Raw genomic sequence first — 22,887 nt, 5'->3', positions numbered from 1 at the left:
CTTTCTCCCTCGCTCTGCGGGGGAAGTGTCCTGGATGCTCCGCTGTCCAGAGAATCTGCTTTTCTTTCTCAACTCCTTGGACCAGGGTATTTTCCGTCAGGTGTTGACTATGTACTGGGAATAGACTGGGAATGACTGTGCCCTGTCCTGTAAGGAATTTTAGACTTTACATGCATGAATATTTCGCCTGTAGGTGTGTCTGTATATATCATGGCTGTGAAGCATCATGTGGGTGCTGGAAATAAACCCGGTCCTCAGAAACATCAACAAGGGCTGTTAACCACTGAGCCATCTGTCCACCCCAGATCCTTTATAAAAGAGGAGATTATTCTTAGAATGACTTTAAATTCTAAAATGAATATATATACATGTACATGTATATATATATATATATATATATATAATTCTAAAGCATTCATACATATCAAATTATAGACAAAAATATGACAAATGATATGGAAGGTTGCCCAAGTGGTTTGATAAATGAATATCCAAATGAGTTCTGGTTTCAAAACATTTTACTTAAAAATCATAAGTGATGCCCCATAAAAAAACGTATGCGCCCACAAATGTCCTACCAAACTTGTCACGAACGGAGTCCACCTGCAGTGGCTTTCAGCTTTCCCTTAAGTGAAACTGCAAACACACTATATACACGGACTTACAGATACAAAGGTGTGTGAGGACAGGTCCCCCGTGTCCCGTGAGGCAGTGAGGTGGAGGAGCAGCGGCTGGAGGAAGCAAGGCTAGAGGAGGAGAACCAGCCCACCCAGGCAGGAGCTCATAGGTGACTGTTCATCCCTCTGGCAGTCTTGGCATTTGCGGAGTAGACCGGGCAGTGCGCTCACACAGACTCCTTATCCGGGTGTCACATTAGGGACGCTGCGGTCAGAATCGGCTAACGTGCAAAGTCTTTCACGAGAACAAAGCAGGAAAACTGCCTAGAGGCAGATCCTTCAGCACCGTCAGGACTCGGCGGCCTTAGGACAGTTCCTGGGTATCACCCGTGAGTCTATACCCAATCAAAGACTCCTTGCCCTCCCCATCCACGGGCACGTCCACCAACACGTGTGGTTTGTCATAACCGGAGAAAGTCAGGGCCTTCCTCACAGGTGTAGGGGCTGGGTCTGCCATCTTTGTTTCCGAGTCGTTGTTTGGGAGAAAGTCAGAGTCAGATATGGAGCTGCCTGTGCCCACGAGGCCACTGTCAGAGCCGTCCCTGGAGTGATAGGTGGTGAGGCTACAGGAGCCTGACTGGTTACTACTTGACAGGGAAAAATGGCCACTTTGTACCGGAGTTGGAGGGCTGTCGGTGGTCTCGGGGGAAGTGTTTCCTTCAGCAACCGTAGCCACGGTTCCTTTAGAAAGTTCTTCCTGCTCTGGTGCTTCTAGGCTGTCTGGAGTTGTCACTGTGGACAAGTGCTCCTCACAGATCACTGTCTCGTTCTCTAGGACAGCTGGCTGGCACGACGTGACAAGGGAGTACTTTGATTCAGGTTTGGTCTCGGACGTGGCATTTTTTACCACAGAGAGCTAAGTAGAGAGAGTGAATAAAGACAAAGGATTACTGAACGCAAATGCCTGTTAAAAAGAAAAGAGCATATTTCAGAAGACAAGTAAAATGAGCTCATTACATTTCTTTTCCTTAATGCTTTTTGGTTTTTGAGACTGGGTCTCACCTAGCCTAGACTGGTCTCAAAGTTACTATGTAGCATTAGCTGACCCTGGACTCCTTGGTGACATCCCGTCATCTACCTCTCAGGTGCTAGAACCTGAGATATGAGCCACCGTATATGTCGTTTATTTATTTGTTTATTTATTTGTTTGTTTGTTTATAGACAAGGTCTTACTATGTAGCTCTTATTGGCCTGGGACTTGACATGTAGAGCAGGCAGCCTCAAACTCAGAGATGCGCCTGTCTGTTTCCTGAGTGCTGGGATGCAAGTTGTACGCCACCACACCCAGCTTGTCTTTTTTCCTTTAAGTAGAATTTATTTAAGGTTAAAAATACCAAGTCATTAAACATCTCATAAGTGCACGTCACCTTTGGCGCCCCATCTTCTGCCTGTCTGCGGAGAAGCCCCTGGCTCTGAGCCTGTTGTATTCACACTGACTGAACCGTGGTCAGCGTTTCCCTGGAGATCGTTAGTTCTTTACTAAACGAGTCAGTTTTCATCCTGAAAATTGTGCAAAGGTACCTGGCGCACTGTAAAATACATGTCGGCTCGGGTGCACAGCGGCGTTTAGTGAAGAGAACTATAATGAGGTGAATACAATGCTATTCGTCCTGACATCATTTTCCTGAATGATACTGCGTGTGAGCGGACATCAACAGCTAGGATCTATAATTAAATAAACAATTAAGTGCATTACCAAGGACTTAGGTAACATTATGCTTTTTCTCTTAAATGGATTCTTCTTAATGTAACAACACACAAGTGCCGGGACAACTATTGTAAGGAAGAGAAGAGGAGCAACAAGCAGCATCCAAATTGATTCTAAAAACAAAAGGAACAACCATAAGTTAGAGTCAAGTTAGAGTCAAGGACACCACTCGTACGCAGCAGACGTCTTCTCACCACCGCTCCTCAGCAAATTCACACAGCAGGATCAGAACCCCCGGAAACTGGGCAATGCACCGTAGCTGCAGACCGGACTCCTCCCACTGCTGCAGCCCTCAAGAAAGAAAACCAGTCAGTAGTCCTACCGCCATGACATTCATGAAACACAACAGGGACCAGCATGGAGAGACCACAAAACAGACGCCATGGTATTGATATCTTGGGGGTAACCAACAGCCGCTGAGCTGGAATGCAACAGGGGCTGCACAGGAGGGAATTCATGCTGGCACTGGACAGCTTCCTACACCCAGACAAGTGTAGCCCTTGCCCCTCATCCAAGAACGTTCTTTCTCCAGCAGACATGGACTGTCTTAAAGCAACGGCCAGGACTGGTGATAATGCAGAGAATGACTGACTATGGGGTGCCAGGCATCCTGGGCTACACCACCATGACAAGAGGTAGCTGAAGTGCCTTCTTAAACATCTTCCCCACAGCCTGCAGCAGGGAGCTGCCGGGGTGACCCTTTCCCTCAGGTCCTCTCCTTGGAGGAAATAAACACTGACAGCGCTTAGCTCAGCCCTGCCCCTCAGACCCTTCCATTGCTGACTGGTTTTCTTTCTTGGCAGCTTATACAACACGCCTTCCTTTTCAGTCGCCTTTCATAACTCCCCTAGAAAAGTATACGTTCTTCTTTGAAGTCATTTGAATTAAGAAAAAAATCGCTACTTTTCCCCCTTTTATTAGCATAGGAAAGATATTGCCAAAAAAAACCAAAACAAACAAACAAACAAACAAACAAAAAACAACAAAAACCCCCCTGAAGACAGGAAAAATCAACCAGAAAAAAATTAATTTTATAATTCTAAAATTCTTAAGAAGTATTATAAAGCATTATTAAGATTATAAAATCTTAATGAAGTATGTAAAAAATGAAAAAACATTTTAAAATATTATGCGAGTGCAGTAAAGTCTTGGGCTCTTTCATCTAGAGGGAGGGAAATCATTGCATTCGTCCCAGTCAACACTGAAGGGAAACGGGTACAGCGTGAAGGTGAATTAAAATCAGCTCTGAGGGCAGGTGAGCCACAGGGGTTCAGCAGGACGTCTGTTCAACAGAGCGTCTGCTACTGCTCTCTGTGGGAACAGCCGCCTCTTTAAACCGTGAGGAGCATGCGAGCTGTGTAACACGCTGTGCACACGAACCCAAGGGGGCAGCAGAGGGAAAGCGGCCTCCAAACTGCATCATGGGAGGACTGCCTGCGGGTAGTTACTTCTTCTGACCTGAAGGACAGGCTACATTTTAATGGATGTGTGTGGACGTGCGTGCGGGTGTGAGCACACAAGCTGTCTTTGAACAACTTGGGGGAGCTTGGATTTTCCTTCCACATGTGTGCCCTGGACCCATCTGAGGCTATCGGTCTTGGTGGCCACTGTGACATCTATCTCCACGGACCTCTTCTGACTCTTCTCACGTTAACATGTTTTCAAGTTACGATTTGAAATAGAGATATTGATGTAGATGATTTTATCTATTTGTTGTGTATCTTTTCTTTCCGGGGTCAGGAGGGCATCAGCCATCTCGTGGCTTTTTGAGTTGGCTGCTGTAGTAATTCCGATGCCCGAGAAACTGTCTTGTTTTTAATTTTGAGCTTCTCTGGGGAAAGGGATGATTAGATATTTTTTAAAGAAAAGTCACGTGCTTAAGTTATAAATCAACCTCTTCTTTTCATACTAACCTACCTCAGTTAGCTCTCTGTCTTCAGCTAGGGGAAAGGCAAGAACTTACCTTCTCTGTCATCATGGAGAAAGGGGATACAGGCGTCTTTTGATGTTTCTGTATTAACTTGCCAGAAAGACGACTTTCCAACTACTGAAACACAGTAATTGGAATTCAGCGTGGACACTGAGATGTTTAACTCACACAGAGTTTCGCTACAATCTTCTTTTAGGACGCTATGTTCTGTATGTAGGATCTACATGGAAAAACAACATTGTGAAATGTATGGCTTCCTTATCCGGAGGGGGAAACCATTGCATCTGCCCTAGTTAGACACCGGAGGGAGACAGGTAGTGCGTGAATGTGAAATGAAAACCAGCTTCAATAGCAAATAATGAGTTAACCTGTGACTTCCACACAGTGGGAAAAAGTACATCTGTTAAAACGACATACATGGGAACAGTATTGTTTAAGACTTGAAGAAGGGAAGTGTTCAGCTGGCTGTGAAACTAGCCAATACTTGTTTTTCCAGTTCCCAGAGTACTAGAAGCGGCTGGAGAGAGAAGAAAGGCATCTCACAGGAAACATATGAAGGCAGCTACATGAAGGCTACAGGCTTTCTGTGCAGCAAACACATAAACATGACTGAAGTGGTCCCTTGAACAATCAGAGCTCAATCTTTCTACCAGCTACAGCACATGATCACCTATGCTGGGGCCCAGACACACAAAGGCAGTGGCTAGGTAGCAGGGAAGACCAGGGTATTAAAGGGCTGGTGTCTGAGGGGCAATACTGGGGTGTGCCTGGCAGAGGTCTTTAAGAGACAGGCCCTCATGGGAAGTTAAGCTTTGAGTATAAAATATCCCTCACAGTCCTATGAAGTAAGGCCCAGGTCTTCACTTGGTAGTAATATTTTAGGAGGTTTTGGAAATATTTAAAAGTGGGGTCTATCTAGAGTAAGTTGGTCATTTGGGTTTAGATCTTGAGGGTGCCTTGTCTTGGCCTCTCCTGCCTCATTCTCTAACTTAAGACATTCCATTTCCTTCGCCACACACTGCTGCTGCCATGGTGTCATGCCCAAGGATATGCGGCAAGGTGACCGTGGCATGAGCCCTCAGAAACTCAAAGTCAAAGTCTTTACTCCTCCTGGTGTTTCTGTCAGATAGGTGATCACGGAGATGAGACAACCATGCATACAGAGGACCTTAGGTCATGTGCTTGAAATGTATTCACTCACACACACAGACACACACAGACACACACAGACACACACAGACACACAGACACACACAGACAGACACACACACACACACACATACACACACACACACACACACACACACCTCTCCTGCTTCTGCTCTGGCTTGAGATGAAATCTCTTGTGATAATGGTGTATAGCTTGGTGAACATGCCTTGGTCATGAGTTTGGTTGCCAGCAGAAGAATGGGAGAGAAAGTGGTCATGGTTTGTACAAATCCTGCTGTGATGCCCTGTCTGCTATCCCCAGAGCTGAGCAGTGCAAACATCACACTCTGTGTCTCTAAAACTGAGCTAAATAAACTTTCCCATGTTGTCAGCTTGGGTGTTAGGTGACTTAAGGATGACGAGCACGTGTATTAGTGTCCATTTACTATGCCTCACAATCTAGGGCAGATGAGGGGTGAGAAACGTAACAGAGTGGGATGTGTGCTCTTGAGGACTCCTAGAAGGACAGGGGAAACCAATTGGGCCACAAGAAATGAAGGAACCTGCTGAGAGTGGGAAGAAGACACAGAACCCGAAGACCAGATGGAAATACTGAAGGGCATTCTGGGAAAGCGGCACCGGCTACTTCCAGTGAGCCAGGAAAGCAGCATCTCAGAGACAGGAACAGCAGTGAGGCTCTCCAATGCCTGCTCTGTCTCCCTCTGCCGCCTGCGCCCCTCTCCCCAAACCCACTGGCCCTGTGTTGCTGTCCCATATGCCAACTGTACCTCTGTCTTTCCTAGGTCCTACGCTTCAAATGGTATCTCTAGGTCTAGCTGAGGGATCAGCTTCGAACCCCAGCACTGACCAATCACCAGCTTTTCTCCGACCCCTCCACTGAAGGCCACCATTCCATCCCTGTAGGCTGCCCACACCCTTTCTGTGGCACTGGGGTTTTTCCGAGTTTTGTCTGTACTGTTCACTTTGCAGTTCTGGGTATTTAGAAGACACATAGTATGTACGGACTTAATAAATGTTATATAAATAAATGACACCATACAGATTGGGGGGAGCACGGTTTGACTCCAAGCGTGGACTCCACACCACTGCCAGAACAATGTATCATGGCACTGTGGTTGTGCTGTAACTTATCTTTCAAAAATAATATGATCACAGAAAAACCCTAAGATGATATTCATCTCGCCAGGAGAGAAACAGGTATACAGAGAGGGGCATGTTCTAGAGAGGGCCCTGCGACCAAACAGGCAAAGAGAAAACATAAATGCATCATCTGGCCGGTGTTGGTGATTAACCCCATATCGGTCCTTCAACAGTATTTATGTCGTTTTTTCCTTATGAGAATCTATGACCCATGAGGCTTCTCTGCATACACATGAATGGCCTACCTTCATTACAGTCTATGAGAATAGCTTGCCTGAGCTATAGAACAATTCCTGTTTTTAAGAACGATGAAAGAAAGACACTCACCTCCCCACTCCTGTAATGTTTCACAAACACAGTGTAGTCGAATGTGTAACAGGTATTTCCGTCACCAAACATGGTTTCCTGACTCACATTGACCTTAGGGTGAAATATGTGGACAATCAGCTGATCTTCCTTCCTTCCGATGTCCAGGCCAGGCGGTCCAACCTTCCCTGGGGAGAAAGGGAAAGTGTTACTCCTCCCTCACAGCTAGTACACCTATCCAAGTCAATGGGTCCATTTAAACAACTGCAAAGACCTCGAAGACATTCTAAGAATACAAAGTTTAGTCCATCTCCGAGAGGAAGCTCTCTTGAAGAACCTCTGCATTGGTGATTTAATTTTACCTCTGACTTTGTCTTTAGGAAAGTACAATTCATGGTAAACGTTGGTTTTTAGAAGATGAAAGGCCCCTTTCTGCTTGGCCGTTCTCCTGCACAGGAGGCAGCCATGGCGCCCAGCCGGAATGGCATGATCCTGAAGACCCACTTCCACAAGGACTGGCAGCAGTGAGTGGACACGTGGTTCAACCAGCCGGCATGCAAGATCCGCAGACTCAAGGCCCGGCAGCCCCTCGCCCCGCGTCCGGCCCCATCAGGCCCATCGTGAGGTGCCCTACAATTAGGTACCACACCAAGGTCCGGGCTGGCAGGGGCTTCAGCCTGGAGGAACTCAGGGTGGCTGGTATCCACGAGAAAATGGCACGCACCATCGGCATCTCTGTGGACCCAAGGAGGCGAAACAAATCCACTGAGTCACTGCGGGCGCCTGAAGCAGCACCGCTCCGAGCTCCTACGTTTCCCCAGGAAGCCTTCTGCTCCGAAGAAGGGCGACAGTTCTGCTGAAGAACTTAAACTGGTCACGCAGCTAACAGGACCTGTGATGCCCATCCAGAATGTGTACAAAAAGAAAAAGGCCAGAGCCATCACGGAAGAGGAGAACTTTAAGGCTTTCACCAGCCTTCGCATGGCCCGAGCCAATGCCGGGCTCTTCGGCATCCAAGCAAAGAGGGCGAAAGAAGCCGCAGAGCAAGACGTTGAGAAAAAGAAGTAATGCGCGGCTGGAGAGTTGTAATGAATTTTCCATAAAGAAAAAAAAAAATGAAAGGCCGGACTGGTTGTATAGGCCTATAATCCCTGCCATTAGAAGGGTAGAGCGGAAGAGCAGCAGAAAACTGTTTGAAACCAGCCTAAGCAAATTAGTGTCAAATTAAAACAGCAGACTGGAGATGTAGCTCAATGGTAGAGCACTTGCCTAGCAATGTAAGGCCCAAGGTTCCTTCTCCAGCACTTGACCACCACACAAACATACGCAAATAGACACTCGAGGAAACACCTTAAGGAACCTGTTTTCTAAAAACTGTTCCTGAAAAGGCTCTCTCTCTCTCTCTCTCTCTCTCTCTCTCTCTCTCTCTCTCTCTCTCTCATCTATCTATCTATCTATCTATCATCTATCTCTCTATCATCTATCTCTCTATCCATCATCTATCTATCCATCATCTGTCTATCATCTATCTATCTCTCTATCATCTATCTATCCATCCATCATCTATCTATCTATCTATCTATCTATCTATCTATCTGTCTGTCTTTCTATCATTTATCTATCTATCCATCCATTATCTATCTATCTATCTATCTATCTATCTATCATCTATCTATCTATCTATCATCTATCTATCTATCATCTATCTATCATCTATCTATCTATCATTTACCTATGTGTATGATTATTTTCCCTTCATGTGTGTCTATACACCATGCACATGTCTGATGCCTGTGGAGGCTAATAGAAGGTTTTGGTTTTCCTGGACCTGAAGTTACAGATGGCTGTGAGCTGCCATGTAGGTGCTGGGATTTGAACTAAGTCCCCTGGAAGAACAGCCAGTGGTCTTAACCACTGAGGCATCGGTACAGCTCCTCGAAAGGTATTTAGTTATTTTCCTCACTGAAACCCAGTATCTTTTAACATCCATGGATGTCTGGCAGGATGGTTCGATCAAAGTTTGCTAATGTTCACTTCCTTACTGTGAAAGTCAGAATTACAGACTCAGAGAGTCTCCATATCCCCATGTCTCTGGTGTGTGTGGCTGTCTGGATGAACACTGGTGTTTGCTTCTCATATGCACTGTGCACACACTCTTCCTCTCACGTCTGGTGTTGACTCCTCAGGGTATCTCTGGCATACTTTCCAAGACACAGTAGGTCCTTGATAAATCTGTGGCAGAGAAATCTGACATGACAATGGCAGATATTGGATGAATCCAGAGAATAAAAATACCTGAAGCAAGTAAGGAAGGGCCCATGGAAAGCCCTGGGTGTCCCCAAAAGGCTGGGGTGGAATCAAGGCAGTGAACCCCACAGGCATGAAACATGGAAGTGATCAGTCATAGAGGGTGAGTTGGGAAGGGAAGCTGGAAGGGATGCCGTGAGGGCCAGCAGGCAAGGCCACAGGCTAAAGTAGAATGTCCCACCACAGAGGAGAACTGATACTTGATAGTCAGGAGTTGGAAAGGACAACTGAGACTAGTGAATTATAGGGTTAGGATGCTGGGAGTGCAAAGAGCTGAGAACCTTGGACTCAGAGACATGAAGGACTCTTCTGTTTCTCTTTGGACAGGCTGGCTTCGAACGCTTCACTAACTCCGAATCTTCCCAACCTGAGCCTCCTGCCTGCTCCCTTACAGGTATGGCCCACCACAGGGGCTTAAACTCTAATGTGTTAATGTAGTATGTTGGTATTCATGCTTCCAAGGTCTTTAAGGATTTAAGGGAGGTAAGAGGAATGAGCCCAGTGGCCAAGTCCTCAGTGAAAGAACTTTGGAATGAAGTTCTATCACAGTAGATGGGGAGAGAAAGGCTGATGCCCTCCAGTGCTGAGCAGCACTGGTCAGGATCTGACTGGACTGGATGCCAAGCAGTTTAAGTGGCAAACTGAAGGCCAGTTCAGTGATGTTTTCTGGGGCCTGGAAGAAAAAGACATGGGCTCCTTAACTTATCATTGCTATTAGACATTTGTTGCAACTACCCATGAAAGTGAACATACAAGGAAGTGTAAGTACTTGAAAATTAAAATGTATCCATGTAGGAGCTCGAGAGATGGCTCAGGGGTTAAGAGCAATGGCTGTTCTTCCAGAGGACCCAGGCTTGGTTACCAGCACCCACATGGCTGTTGGTAACTACCATTAATGGCAGTCACAGAGGATCCAACGCCCTCTTCTGGCCTCCGAGGGCACTGCAGGAATGTGGTGCATAGACATACATGCAAACAAAGCACCCATACACGAAAATAAAAAAATAAAAAAACTTGAAAAGTTACCCATGTATACAATCTACTTACCCTTTCGGCACATAATAAACTCTTCTGACTGTGCATAGGCAGATTCTCTTTGTCCAACCTTGGCCTTAACTCTGGCCCAGGCAGATGAGTCAGGATAGGAAATGTGTTTGTAGATATTACAATAATGATGGGCAATGTTGGTGCAGGCATCAGTCCAGTTATCCCTGAGATGAAAGGGGACACAAGCTAAATCATACTATCACACAAACTCTGGCTATCCACCCATGTTTTGATTTTCATCCGGTCAGCATCTTTGAAGGGCTGAATTAAAACAGGACCAAGAAGCCAGCCGGAAGGAAGAGGCCCTATTCTTGAATTAGAGGGACATTTCCAGCATTTGAAATTCAAATGACTTTAAAATCCAAGCCCTTTTGAGCACCCGTCCGATGTCACAGAGAAAAGATGATGCTACCTCATGAAAAGTTGATTGTTTAATGTATAAAATTCATTATTCAAAATATCATATAGACTAGGAAGGTAGCTGGATGATAAATTTTGTGGGGCATGCACAAGGCCCTGGGTTCGCTGCTTACAAAAAATTAAATGTAAAAATTGGATCAAATAACATAAAAAATTACAAGTTACTTTCAGGCTATATGTAGATACAGTATATATAACCAAACTCACACTCCTAAAGTATCTACATCTAGGTGAGTGTGTGTGTGTGTGTGTGTGTGTGTGTGTGTGTGTGTGTGTGTGTGAACTTTTCAAGATCCGAAGAAGCCAAGAAACAAGAACTATTCCTGTCCTAAGCATTTACGATAAGGTGTACTTAACCCTTGCTATAAATTCCTTATAAGAGACGGGATTCATACAATATATTTTAAACTCTGCTTATAAAAACTGTTATGAATTTGTTAATAAGGATGCAATTCAATTACAAAATCAAACACATTACAAAGCTCTCCACTGTGGTCAGTTTTAGTCTTATTTTTTAAAATGATCTTTCTAGTAACATGTACAGGTTTTACAGGTAAGGAAGGCAACACCTAGTGTATCAGCTTCTCTTGCCAAAACATAATGTTTTAGAAGTTCCCTGTCCACACAGGAGCTTTTCATCCTCCCAGCTTCATTATTAATCAATGAAAATATAGATAAGGGTTTCTTTCTTATTTATTATGTTCTTATTAATACTGCTGCTTAAGCTGCCCCTTCCTTTGGCCAGTAAGAACCTACTTCCAGATGCCTATTGGGCCTGGAGAGATGGCTCAGTGGTTAAGAGCACCAACTTCTTTTCCAGAGGTCCTGAGTTCAAATCCCAACAACCACATGGTGGCTCACAACCATCTGTAATGGGATCTGATGCCCTCTTCTGGTGTGTATGCAGACAACTACAGTATGCTTACATATAATAAATAAATAAATCTTTAAAAAAATGCCTATTGGATCCCTTCCACATGTCCCCAGCATCTGTCAGCCACATGGAAACTTTCTCCATCCTTGTGGGCGGAGGTTGCTGGTCGGACACAGAACGCTTATTTATTTGAACAAGTTGCACTTCAGCCCAACAAAGACAATACAAAAATCCTTCAGACCAATCAAACCAATTTCCCTGAAAGCTCTGTCAAAGTCTCCATTTTGTTCCTTGGCTTAACCGTGGAGTCAGGGTTTCTCGAAGGAAAACAAGAGGTTCTTCCTACCTATTGGTTTGCACGACATCGCTACCCATGTCTGCAGGAAGCCAGCCGGTCTCACACGCTGGCTTCAGGGCTTTCACTTCCTGCGCTCTCTTTCCAGACTAAGACATTCCTTTCTTCCCCAAAGGAGTACACTGCACGTGTCTTATGTCTTAGAGGACTTAATTTCTATTCCTATTTACACAAAGTCTGGACATCACTACATTGAGCTCCCTAGAAATCCCCTCCAGGATCTACAAAGCTATTGGGGCAGGCAATCCGTTTCTGTGGTGGCCACGTGCCCGATCTCCTATTCAGACTCTGGTCGTGTTTTTATAATGGTGCACCTTACAGGTAAGTTCCTAATGAGGAATCCCCTGATGTAAAAGCGAACACTGGCTGGAGAGAGAGTTCAGTCAATCAAGTGCTTGCTACGTAAAGCACGAGGGCCTCAGCTCAATCCCCAGAACCCATGCCAAACCAAACAACAAAACACAACCCCACAGGTTCCGTGGTGCATGCCCGCGGTCCGGATGCTAACAGAGCAAAGGCAGGCAGATCACAGAGACAGGCAGGTCCCTGTGGCTTGTTGGCCAGTCCGCCTGGTCTGCTTGGCAATCTCCGGGCAAATGGTGCCCGAGGAGTCCATCTGAGGTTGTGCCCACCTCCCACATGTATGTGTGCAGACATCCGTACACTCCTGCATACACATGGACGTGCCCTCCTGTGTACAACTAATGAAGATACAAATGGAAGCTGGGGGTGTGACGCGGAGGTAGACAGTTTGCCTACAGCAGATAAAGCCCCGGCTTTGAGAGCCAGGACCACAAAAGTGTGCCAAGGTGAGCAGGTTACGTTTGGTCAAATACATGCTCTTCCCCCGTGGCAGGATCTATTCTGCAGTCACATGAATTATGGATGGGGGTCTCTGTCTACCCCAGTGTTCAGAGTTTTAATGTTTTCTTAATTAGCGAGTGATAAGAAAGGGCCCAGCCCACTGTGGGTGGGGTCATCGCTGGGCTGGTGGTCTTGAGGTCTGTAAGGAAGCAGGAGCAGGCCAGGAAGCAGCACCCCTCCACGGCCTCATCAGCTCCTTCCTCCTGGTTCCTGCCCTGATTAAGTTCGAGTCTTGGCCTATTTCTTTGATGAACAGTGATTTAGGGCTGTAAGTGGAACAAACCCCCTTCTTTTGCACATTGCTTTGCTCATTCACTGCAGCAAGGGTAATAACTCTGACAGAATTAAAACAGCTCTTAAAATATTTGTGTAGGGACAGGGGACTCATGTCCTCATGGAGTTCTGTCCCACAGGCTATTTACTTAAAAGAAAACACAATGGGTAGATTTGAGTGCTAACACATTTGTCACATGATACATTTGTCACAGGTTACATGATACCAAGTCTGGGACAGCCATTGACCATGATCTGTATGGTAGATATAAAGACTGCCTTTGTAGCAACCTCAATTACATCATAAGACAAAATCCGCGTCGGAGTCTTGCTTTCCATTCAAATCTACTTGAGCTGTAAGTACTTATTCCTAGTGTTATGGGGTCTGCTTAGATCCAATACAACTCAAGCGTCAGGTCGAGGGCGAGTAGAAGAATGTACTGTAATCAAGCTGCTACTGACCGATCAGGGATGCAGCACGGACTCTGAAGCTGAACTGTCATCTTGAGCCAAAATATTAGAGCTTATACGCTTGCAAACCACAAACATCTGAGCCAAGTTACACTCACAGTTTTTCCCACCAGTGAGGATCTAGTGACAGGGGACTTTCTCAGAGCGTTTCTTTGTGGTACACTTACCCGGTTCTCATTGGTTGGCTTATTCCACAGTTGCAGGGTGACTTGCCTAGATTTATGTCTCAATCAGGATGTCAGTTATTCACTTACAGATCTCTCCCTGCCAAGCAGGATGTCGGTTACCCAGGGAGGCCTTGAGCGCTTAAACTTTATTTGACCCCTATTAAAAATGGAAGCTTTACTCAAGATGGCTTCAGTTTGGTTCCTTCTTATACAAGATACTGCTAAACTACCGTCAAGGTGGCTTTGCCCTCAGTGCCGTCACCTGCAAGGCATCTATCTATTGCTTGGTAACAATTAATAAATCTTTTTTTTTTTGGTTCTTTTTTTCGGAGCTGGGGACCGAACCCAGGGCCTTGCACTTGCTAGGCAAGCGCTCTGCCGCTGAGCTAAATCCCCAGCCCCGCAATTAATAAATCTTAGTTTACCAGGAGACGAGAGACCTTGGGAGTCAGTCGTGTTTCTCTACTTCAGTGCTGCCAAGAACTAATCCTCATCCTTAGCATCTGTGACATCTACGGATAGTTGATAAAGTTTTGGGTGGCTGGGAAGGAGGGATGGCAGAAAGGGGGACGACAGACCATGCGAGGATGCAGCTTAAAGCAGAATTGAAACAATAAAGGAGTGATACTTACGGATACATCTTTACCTGTACAGTGAAGACGGCAGCCTGCGACACGTTCTGGTGCTTCCAATGTACGACAGGGTTCAAGTCATAGGACGTAATTAGAACATTTGTTGGCGCAGGCACTGTAAGCGATTCAAAAACAAAAGGGACCACAGTAAGAAACTCACATCAACAATACAAAACCCTATGTGATGCCGTTAAACACGCATGTTAGACAGACACACGTGCACATAAAAGAGGAAGTCAGTACGGCAGGTGATGAATTATTTCAATCAAAGCAAACTTACAGGACGTGGCTTTACTGAAAATGTACAGGAGAGTTCTGATCCACTTTGGATTACGTAATTGCCGTCATGATATGAGCTGTGACTTATAGCAGTAACAAAATTGCAGTTATGAAGTAGCAAAGAAAATACTTCTATGGCCAGGGTCACCCCAACAGGAGAAACTGTATTAAAGGGTCATAGTGTTAGGAAGATTGAGAACCAGCGCTTTAAGGGGTCCCAGACTGAATAAAGGAGAAAGGGGTTGGAGGAAGAGTGAGAATCATCCCCTCCGTCCTCCTGACCGCGAGCTCAGTATGACGAGCTGACTCCTACTTTCTGTGGCCAAACCTTCTTTACTGTGGTAAACTGCACCCCTTGGATTGTGAGCCAAAGCACGGTCTTCCTTCCTTGTGTGTACCTGCCGAGGAGAGCTAACAGAGAGTGGAAACAGCCCAGGAAAGAGAAGTGTGTTACAGTCAACAAAGCTGAAAGGGATCAGGGATCTGAAGAGTGCTTTCACCTTAGGCATGGAGATGCAGAGTTGGGAATTTACCCTGCCGGCTTTCAGTCTGGCTTTGCCTAGTATTTCCTGACTGTTCTCTTTCCTTCCATTTGGTGAAATGTATCCTGTGCCATGTGGCAAGGGCATGATCTGCCTTTTCAGTCTGATTTACAGGGGGTTACAGTGAAGAGATTGCCATGAATATCGGAAGTCTTTGAACTTCTAAACAGGCTTGAGACTAGTAGAGGCTAACGGGGACCTCTGAAGTTGGATTGAATGCATTTCTGCACTATGGGGCCCAAGGAGTGGAATGTGGTGGTTTGAATAGAAATGGTCCCCATAGACTCATGAGTTGGCATGCTTGCCCCATAGGGAATGGCACTATTAGGAGGAGTGGCCTTGTTAGGAAGTGTGTCACTGTGGGGACAGGCTCTGAGGTCTCAGATACTCAAGCTAGGTGTAGAATGGCATTCACGTCTGCTGCCTGTGGGTCAAGATGTAGAATTCTCCGGCACCACGTCTGCCTGCACGCTGCCATGGTTCCTGCCATGACGATAAGGGACTGAACCTCTGAAACTGTGAGCTAGCCCCGATTAAGAACAAAACAAGACAAAACCGTGTGAATGGTAGGAAGATGAGTGTTTGCTCTTGGGCAAAATTTAAATTTCTTACATTGATCTAGGTGAATTTTTTTTTAAAAAGGTCAGTGCACATCTTCATGCATGACTAAAATAATTTAATATTTAAAGCTATTTGTTAATGAGACACGGGTTAAGTGATGATAATTCACTCACACCAATCTCTACAGAGCACATCTCAGACAATACCCGCGTTGAGCATGTACTCATCCTCTGAATGACAGAGTTAGTACTTTATCAAGGAGAAATCAAGTTCTAGGGAAGGGAGGTAAAAATGAAAGCATAAAGCGCTTTGTTCATTTTAATTAAAAGGCATTGAGACTGTTTAATAAAACGGGGGCTGTAACCTCAGCATATAAAGCGGGCGTGGGAATAATCATTTTCTGATAATTTCGCTACAATCCCAGCATTCAGAAAGCTGAGCCAGGCAGGGAGCTCAGTTTGAAGCCAGTTTGGGAAGCATAATGAGATATCACTTCAAGACAAAATACACAGACGAAAACAGCAGAGGGGAGACAACAAAAATCTAAAGAAATGCATTCAAAAATCTACAGAATGTGTCATAAAGTGCTAGGGTACAATACAGAAGGGCATAGGTGTCACCATAGGGGGCGCAAACTACGAGGTCACACAGAGGAGAATCCAAGTAGAAGGAAGTACCTGGCACTCGGTTTAAGGCTCCGCCCTGGGCCAGGCAGCTGTGTGCTTCTCTCCACCCACACCCAGTCCGAGTCCAACCGACCCGCCTCCTTAATGTCCCTGCTAGAGCCCCCCCTTCCATTACAGTCGTTTCTCATGGGAACTTATGAACTTGAGCTCCAGCTTCCTAATGGGCTTTCCCCCTCAAAGTACTTTATATGGTGCCTGGCATGTCTAAAAAGCATTATCTAACCTTGCAAGCCACCCGGTGATCCCAGGCATGGTGGGCACATTATATTCTTGGCTCGGGCCCTGAACTTCTTTCAGGGACAATGTACTTCTCTTTTGGAGAATTCCTCTACACCACACCTTTTAACAATGTCCTTCCCCATTGGTTGGCACCCAAGCAAGCTAGGGAAATGAGTCTTCCTCTGGGATTTTGTTGAGATAGAAGAAGTTGCAAAGATTTAAAAAAAAAAACCAAAGGTTACCAGCACCATTCCTGCCAAGAAGAGAATCTGTCTAACCAGGCCCCTGGAAATAAAGAATGGTGCATGGTAGCTTCCGCCTCCTTTAACTCCTTCCTCTTCTTCCTCCTTTCCTCTTCAGTTCTGTTTGTTTGTTTGACATAGGGTTTCCCTACGAGGCCCTGGCTGTCACTGCCTCCCGAGTGCTGGGTTTAAAGGTGTGCATGACCACTGCCTATCAGTGTTAACCTTCTTGTGTTAACCTTCCTGAAGCCAAGCTGCTACCTCTCATTTTCTCTACCTTGGGAGTCTCTGAGCCAATAACCTTCTGTTTCAGGTTAAGCCAGCTAAAGCCACGTTTCCATCCCTTGCTGTTATACATAACAAAAATCCCAGTTGTTTCCTATCTCTCTCCTGTCACACAGTCCACGATAAAACTCGCACACTAGCTGAACATGCCACTTCATACCCCTGCAAGCACATTCTCTCTAAGCCTCTGGTTCTAAGCCTGGCTGCATGTCTCTGAAAAATCTTCCCGGAGTTCCCTGATTTCCAGCAGTCTGTAAGTAAATTCAATATCATATCACAGTGTACTTCAATGGCCCACAGGGTCAGGTGACTCCCCTCCAGGTAACGGCTGGTGGTGGGATGGTTAAGAATTTGCACTCTACCACTTGGGCAGCCCGTGTGCCTCACCATGGATGCAGGAACCAGTGGCAGTTTCAGGAGAGGTGGTTGTGAAAATCGACAGTGCCCAGCACTCAGTAAGTCATATCTGTAATCTGTCTTCCTAGCCTTTGGTACCGTGTCTATCCTCATGGATAACTAAGGATTTGTTTGCTTGGTTTCTAATACACACATTCTACCTTTAATTAAAAAATTCAAATTACTAAAGTACAAGGTTTTAATAAGGCATTTTCATACATATTGCATGCATACCATTATTGCTTCTAATTCATCCCCCAGTTGCTCCTGTCTCTTTGTTTCTGGTCACCTCCCTCCCCCAAGAGTCCAAGAGTCTCTTCTGCATTAATGCCCCATGAGTTTTATTACCCTGCTTTTACTTGTTGTAAACCCTCCTTCCTCAAGATCTCTTCCTCCCCTCTCATGGTCTCCTCCACAGACACAAATATCTAGGGTCTATTTATCATAAGAAAACATGGCATTTGTCTTTCTGAATCTGGCTGTATCACAATTTAACACTATTTTCTATTCCACTGTCCTGCAATTATGATTTCATTTTTCTCTACATCTAAGTGGGATTTCAGTTTGTACATGCCCCTCATTTTCTTTTTCTGACATCTAGGTAGCTATTGCCTAACTACCGTGAATGATTATTTGCTTGACCTTTGAAGATCAAGTCAAGGCAAAGCAGAATTGGAATCTGCACACTTAACTGGAGCTCCCGAAAACTCTAACACGGGGTTCAAAGCTGCAAATCATCTGAGAGTTAAAGAGGTCTCCCCATGCCTTCCAGCAGCTGGATATTGGGAACTTCTCAGACACTTAAGATTAGGGACTGGGAGGGAGGGAGTGCATGAGAAGTTTTATAGTTGTCTCTAGAGCTCTAATCACGAAGAACGAGCCCCAGCATATATGTCCTGGAAAATGTCAGTAGGCAGATGAAATCAAAGGTTCTAAGGAATTACGCTATGAAGAACCCTTGCATCTCAACACTTTCATATTTAAACGCCAGACTAACAAATGAGAATCTCTTAGTATCAATCGGCTCTCTCCTTCAAAGGATTTGGACAACAGCCGGAAAATGAGGTCTGTAAGCAGTGTACACACAATGCCAAACGCTGCCCTGGAAACTAACTGTAAAACAGACCACAGCTTTGTTGTGTTGGCAAAGAAGAGGCGAAAGCGGCGAGTACCGCAGAGACACCCCCCCCCCCCGCGACCCCTCCGTTCCAGGATTCAGGGCCACTTAGCCCAGGGCGGCGCATCAGGACCGCAGGGACTTCCCAGCCGGGCGCCTCCGGCCTGGCCTCCCGCCCCAGCCCGCAGCGGCTCGGAGAGATTACCCGAGGGCGGCTTAGGATCCTCGGTGCTCATCAAAGCTCCACTCCCGATCTCCGCAGACAGCATCAGGACCACCAGCAGAATCATCCTGCCGACTGCAGCCTGCGGGCCCATTCCTGAGCAAAGGACACCCTAGACAGGGTACCCGCGCCGCCCGAGGCCTGGGCCGGCGTCACGTCCGCCGCAGACTAGGTAGTCGACTTGGTAGGCCGCCTGCCGGGGAAGCTGGGTGGGGCCAAAGTCAAAGTCTACAGTTTAGGAGAACAGCAAGGGAGGGGCGTGGCTTCAGGGGGAGGCGGAGCCTCAGAGGGCAAAGACTAAAGGCAGCTCGTCAGGGGCGGGGTCTGGGCAGAGAGGCGGGACCAATACTCGATTCTTTCAGTGTTTATTGGAGTTTGAGGGTAGGGGTGGGATTTGAGGCGGGATCTGCACGAGGAGGCGGGTCCTGGCCGGTCTAGAGTGGACTAGGACACCGGGAATAGGCGCGGTCTGCGTAGGGGATCTGGGCATGGCACAGAGTGGCGGAGACCTTAACAGTTAACACTACACTGGAAGAGGGGTGGACTAGCCTGAGGCTTGAAACTGTGGGCTTCCTCTCTGTATTCAGACCTGGATTGTGGTACACGTGAAACTCTGACCCGAACGTTACCTTTTTCCAGCGTGACACTACCTTCCGCAGTTCCTCTTTCTGTTTATGCTTATCTCATCCGTCAGCATGAGGGGTCTTGGAGCCTGAGGTTTTAGAAAAGTTCCAGAAATCCTTCTCCAGTCCCCACCAGTTTTGTCTGCGGAACTTAAACTTCTGGTTTTCAAGACTTTTTTTTTTTTTTCCCAGATTCTAAAAACACAAATCCAATGTGCTTGCTAAGCACTTTATTCTTAGCAAAAACAAACTACCGCCAAAAAAGCCCATGACCATTTTAATAATGAAATATCAAAGGGCGGATTTCTAAGTAGTCTCTCATCAAGAGATTGGCCTTGCCTCTCTGACCGCACCAGTTAGTTTGCATCTCTCTTCTTCCCCTAGATTCACTTTAGCGTCCTCGTACTTAGTACAGACAACACTCTTGTACTGCTTCACCGCTTCGGCTCTCTCATCACTATCTCTGCAAGAAATTTAAATGCAACCCACTCTCCCCTTATTTTTAAAGACACATTTACATCCCCAACTACAATATGCATATTGATTTGGGTTTTCTTTGCTTCCTAAAACGCAAACTCTATACGGTAGAAACACTGGCATGGTATCCTCCCAGTCTTCTAAGCGAAATGTTATGAAGGCATTCTGAAGACCCGGAATTATCAGCTCAGGCTTGTTACTTGTCTTGATCAATTAACGAATGAATTCTGTTAATAGTCTAGCATTTCTCAGACTATAATGCCAGTAGACATCTTGGTGATCTTGTACAAGTTCAAATTCAGTAGACACGATTTGGGTTAGACTTCAACTTTGTGCATTTCTGGAAAAAGCACACAGCGAATGCCTCCCTCTTGGCGCTAGGAATAAGAGTATTTGGAATAAGAAAGCTGTCCCAAAGACTATTTCCTTTGGTGTGCTTATGATATGCACCCCAAGAAAAGCATTTCTAGTCACTGTATGGCCACAAGGACAAACAACTGCACTGTGCTGCTTAGAAATCTAGAGCAGGATAGACCACACCACACGGTTCACAGATGTCGTTGTAGTTGATACAACAGTGAGTCTTCATGCGTCCCAGGCTGGCTTACTCAGGAAGCAGATTATCATCTGGAATGTAAGATGGGAATATTTATGGGAAACACTGCTGAGATAAGCCCCTGTACAAAGAGAGGAGGAGAAAGCAGGGCTAGATCTGTGTGAGGACTTGTCAACCTCACGAGCTGCTCAGAAGTGGGGATGGCTTTGTAGGAGTGTCCTCCATGGGTATGGGAAGTCAGCCTGCAACTTCCCAGCACTGAATACAAGCTAGAACAGGACACAGTTTGGGGCTTCCATGACTTGAGCACATCCAGAAAGAAGGCTGGCAGCTGAGGTTGATTACTAGCTGCGTTCCTGCTGGCCGGGAGGGGATGGGGCTAAGTCTTGGATTTCTGAGGAAGGATTTGGACAAAGTGTCAGAATTTCATCCACTGCAGAACATCTTTCCAAAGCATTGCCAGCGTCTCCTGGAGGCGGAGGATGCTTAAGAACTCACTGTTTCTGAGTGTTTCTGTGGATACCCTAGCTAAGCAATAAAGTATTGCCCCGGGGAAGGCAGACACAGCACCTTCCCCCATGGAGCTTGTGTCCTCTGAGGAAGAGGCATTGTAAGGGCAGCATCAATGTTGTGCTAGATCTCAAGATGAACAATAGTGAGATTACAGTATCGTGTGTGTGTGTGTGTGTGTGTGTGTGTGTGTGTGTGTGTCTGTGTGTGTGTGTGTGTAGGGTGTCTTAATCTAGATTTTAGTGGGGGAGGAAGGTGTTCGGTTTTATCGTTTGTTGAATTAGGGGCTCATGTATGCCACACCAGGATTCTGTAGCATTGGGGAGCAAATCCCAGAGCTTTGTGTGTGTCTCCTAAGTATTCTACCAACCAGGCAATCTCTGCAGTCCAGAAGAACTTTCCTCAAAGTAGTGACCATATTGTATCCTGCTAATTAGGCTAATTAGGAGATGAAGGGGAAACATGTGTGTGTGTGTGTGTGTGTGTGTGTGTGCGCGTGTGTGCACTCTCGCGCATGCTCACGGTTTATAGGCTAATAAGATTAGTAGGAAAATAAATAAAACCTATATATTTTAAAAACCCAATTATAGAAACTTTGTAGAGCCTACACAGGAAGGGAGGGATGATCAGTGTTTTAGCTTCTAATGCCAAATCATCGGAGAATCTCCCAAGTACATGCATGTGCCCACGGTAGCCTCCTCGTGTTGGTTTGAAACCAAGAAAACAAATTTGGGGTGAGGGTGAAGAGAATGTAAAGCTGAGATGTACACGGAACTGCTGCTCAGGAGACACCGTCTGAAGGCCACCCTCAACATGGCTTGGAGGAAATCAGTGGACTAAATAAAATAAATGACAAGCCTAAAAACAGAGCAGGGCCGAGCAACACCCTCGAGTAGCACACACTGTGCTTAGGCTCTGGCATTTCCTTCCCCTTTAAGGCAGGGAGCTCGAGAGTCTGCAGCTACAGCACAGAGTTCTGTATTCTCCCCGTCGGCCTAAAACTTATAGCCAATGCTCTTAACCCCACACGCTTCCCCAGGCCTCTGGGTGGTCCACACTGACTCATCTAACCTCCTTTCTCTGCTATAGTGTTTGTCACCATGTGGAGAGCTCACTATAAATGATATATACTCAAAGTACATGTATTATATAGACATGTTTTTCTCGGAGCTGGAGAGATGGCTCAGAGGTTAAGAGCACTGACTGCTCTTCCCGAGCTCCTGAGTTCAATTCCCAGCAACCACATGGTGGCTCACAACCATCTGTAATGGGATCCGATGCCCTCTTCTGGTGTGTCTGAAGACAGCTACAGTGTACTTATATAAATAAGTATTAAACAAAACAAAACAAAACATGTTTTCTCAAGATGTATAAACATAGGGGACATGATCTCCCCCAAATAATTACTGAAATTGTGTTTGTAATCATCAAAGAATGCAACAGGATTATAGGAGCACAGAAGGGGACTTGATAAGAGATTTAAGAAGTTCATACATGGGTAAGTGTATAACGTTCTTTCAGTTGTCTCTTTTTACTGCTGGAAGGAAAACTGTTTCCCTCGCTGACACATCTCCGACCCCTAGACAAGAGTCTGGCAAACAATTAGTCTTTAGTAAGTAGACAAAAGAAGGAAAAAAACCCAAGCTTATAAAGAGATATAAGTGAAAGCATATATAGTTTAATTTATGGTTGCCTACAACATAACCAGGTCCTTGGTAGGAATTCCAAGTGTTTACCTATCAGACTGATACTGAGAAAAGCATTATTTGTTTTTGCTGTGCATGCCTTTCTCATCTGCCATGCCAGTATCTGATTGTATCATGTTAGCCT

At 45.8% G+C, this 22,887-nt stretch overlaps 1 protein-coding gene across 3 annotated transcripts; it reads right to left on the bottom strand.

The window, feature by feature from the left end:
- Positions 1-500: 500 nt before the first annotated feature.
- Positions 501-19,129, bottom strand: Ifngr1 (interferon gamma receptor 1). 3 transcript variants are annotated; one of them, NM_053783.3, is made up of 7 exons: positions 18,874-19,030; positions 14,342-14,456; positions 10,286-10,449; positions 6,953-7,119; positions 4,349-4,535; positions 2,374-2,498; positions 501-1,533 (listed from the first exon to the last, which is right to left on the bottom strand). In NM_053783.3, the coding sequence occupies exons 1-7, from the start codon at positions 18,983-18,985 to the stop codon at positions 982-984; spliced, it is 1,422 nt and encodes a 473-aa protein (NP_446235.3). In that variant the 5' UTR covers positions 18,986-19,030; the 3' UTR covers positions 501-981. The 3 variants fall into 3 exon arrangements, with proteins under 3 accessions (NP_446235.3, XP_038965037.1, XP_063119749.1); XM_039109109.2 differs by lacking the exon at positions 18,874-19,030 and having other exon boundaries at positions 14,356-14,458; XM_063263679.1 differs by lacking the exons at positions 501-1,533; positions 2,374-2,498 and adding an exon at positions 2,207-2,342 and having other exon boundaries at positions 18,874-19,129.
- Positions 19,130-22,887: the final 3,758 nt, after the last annotated feature.

The sequence above is a fragment of the Rattus norvegicus genome, chromosome 1, assembly GCF_036323735.1.
Source record: "Rattus norvegicus strain BN/NHsdMcwi chromosome 1, GRCr8, whole genome shotgun sequence".
In the NCBI taxonomy this organism is placed as follows: Eukaryota; Metazoa; Chordata; class Mammalia; order Rodentia; family Muridae; genus Rattus; species Rattus norvegicus.
Note: the sequence above shows the minus strand (reverse complement) of the source record. Positions and strands in the feature narration are given on the sequence as shown.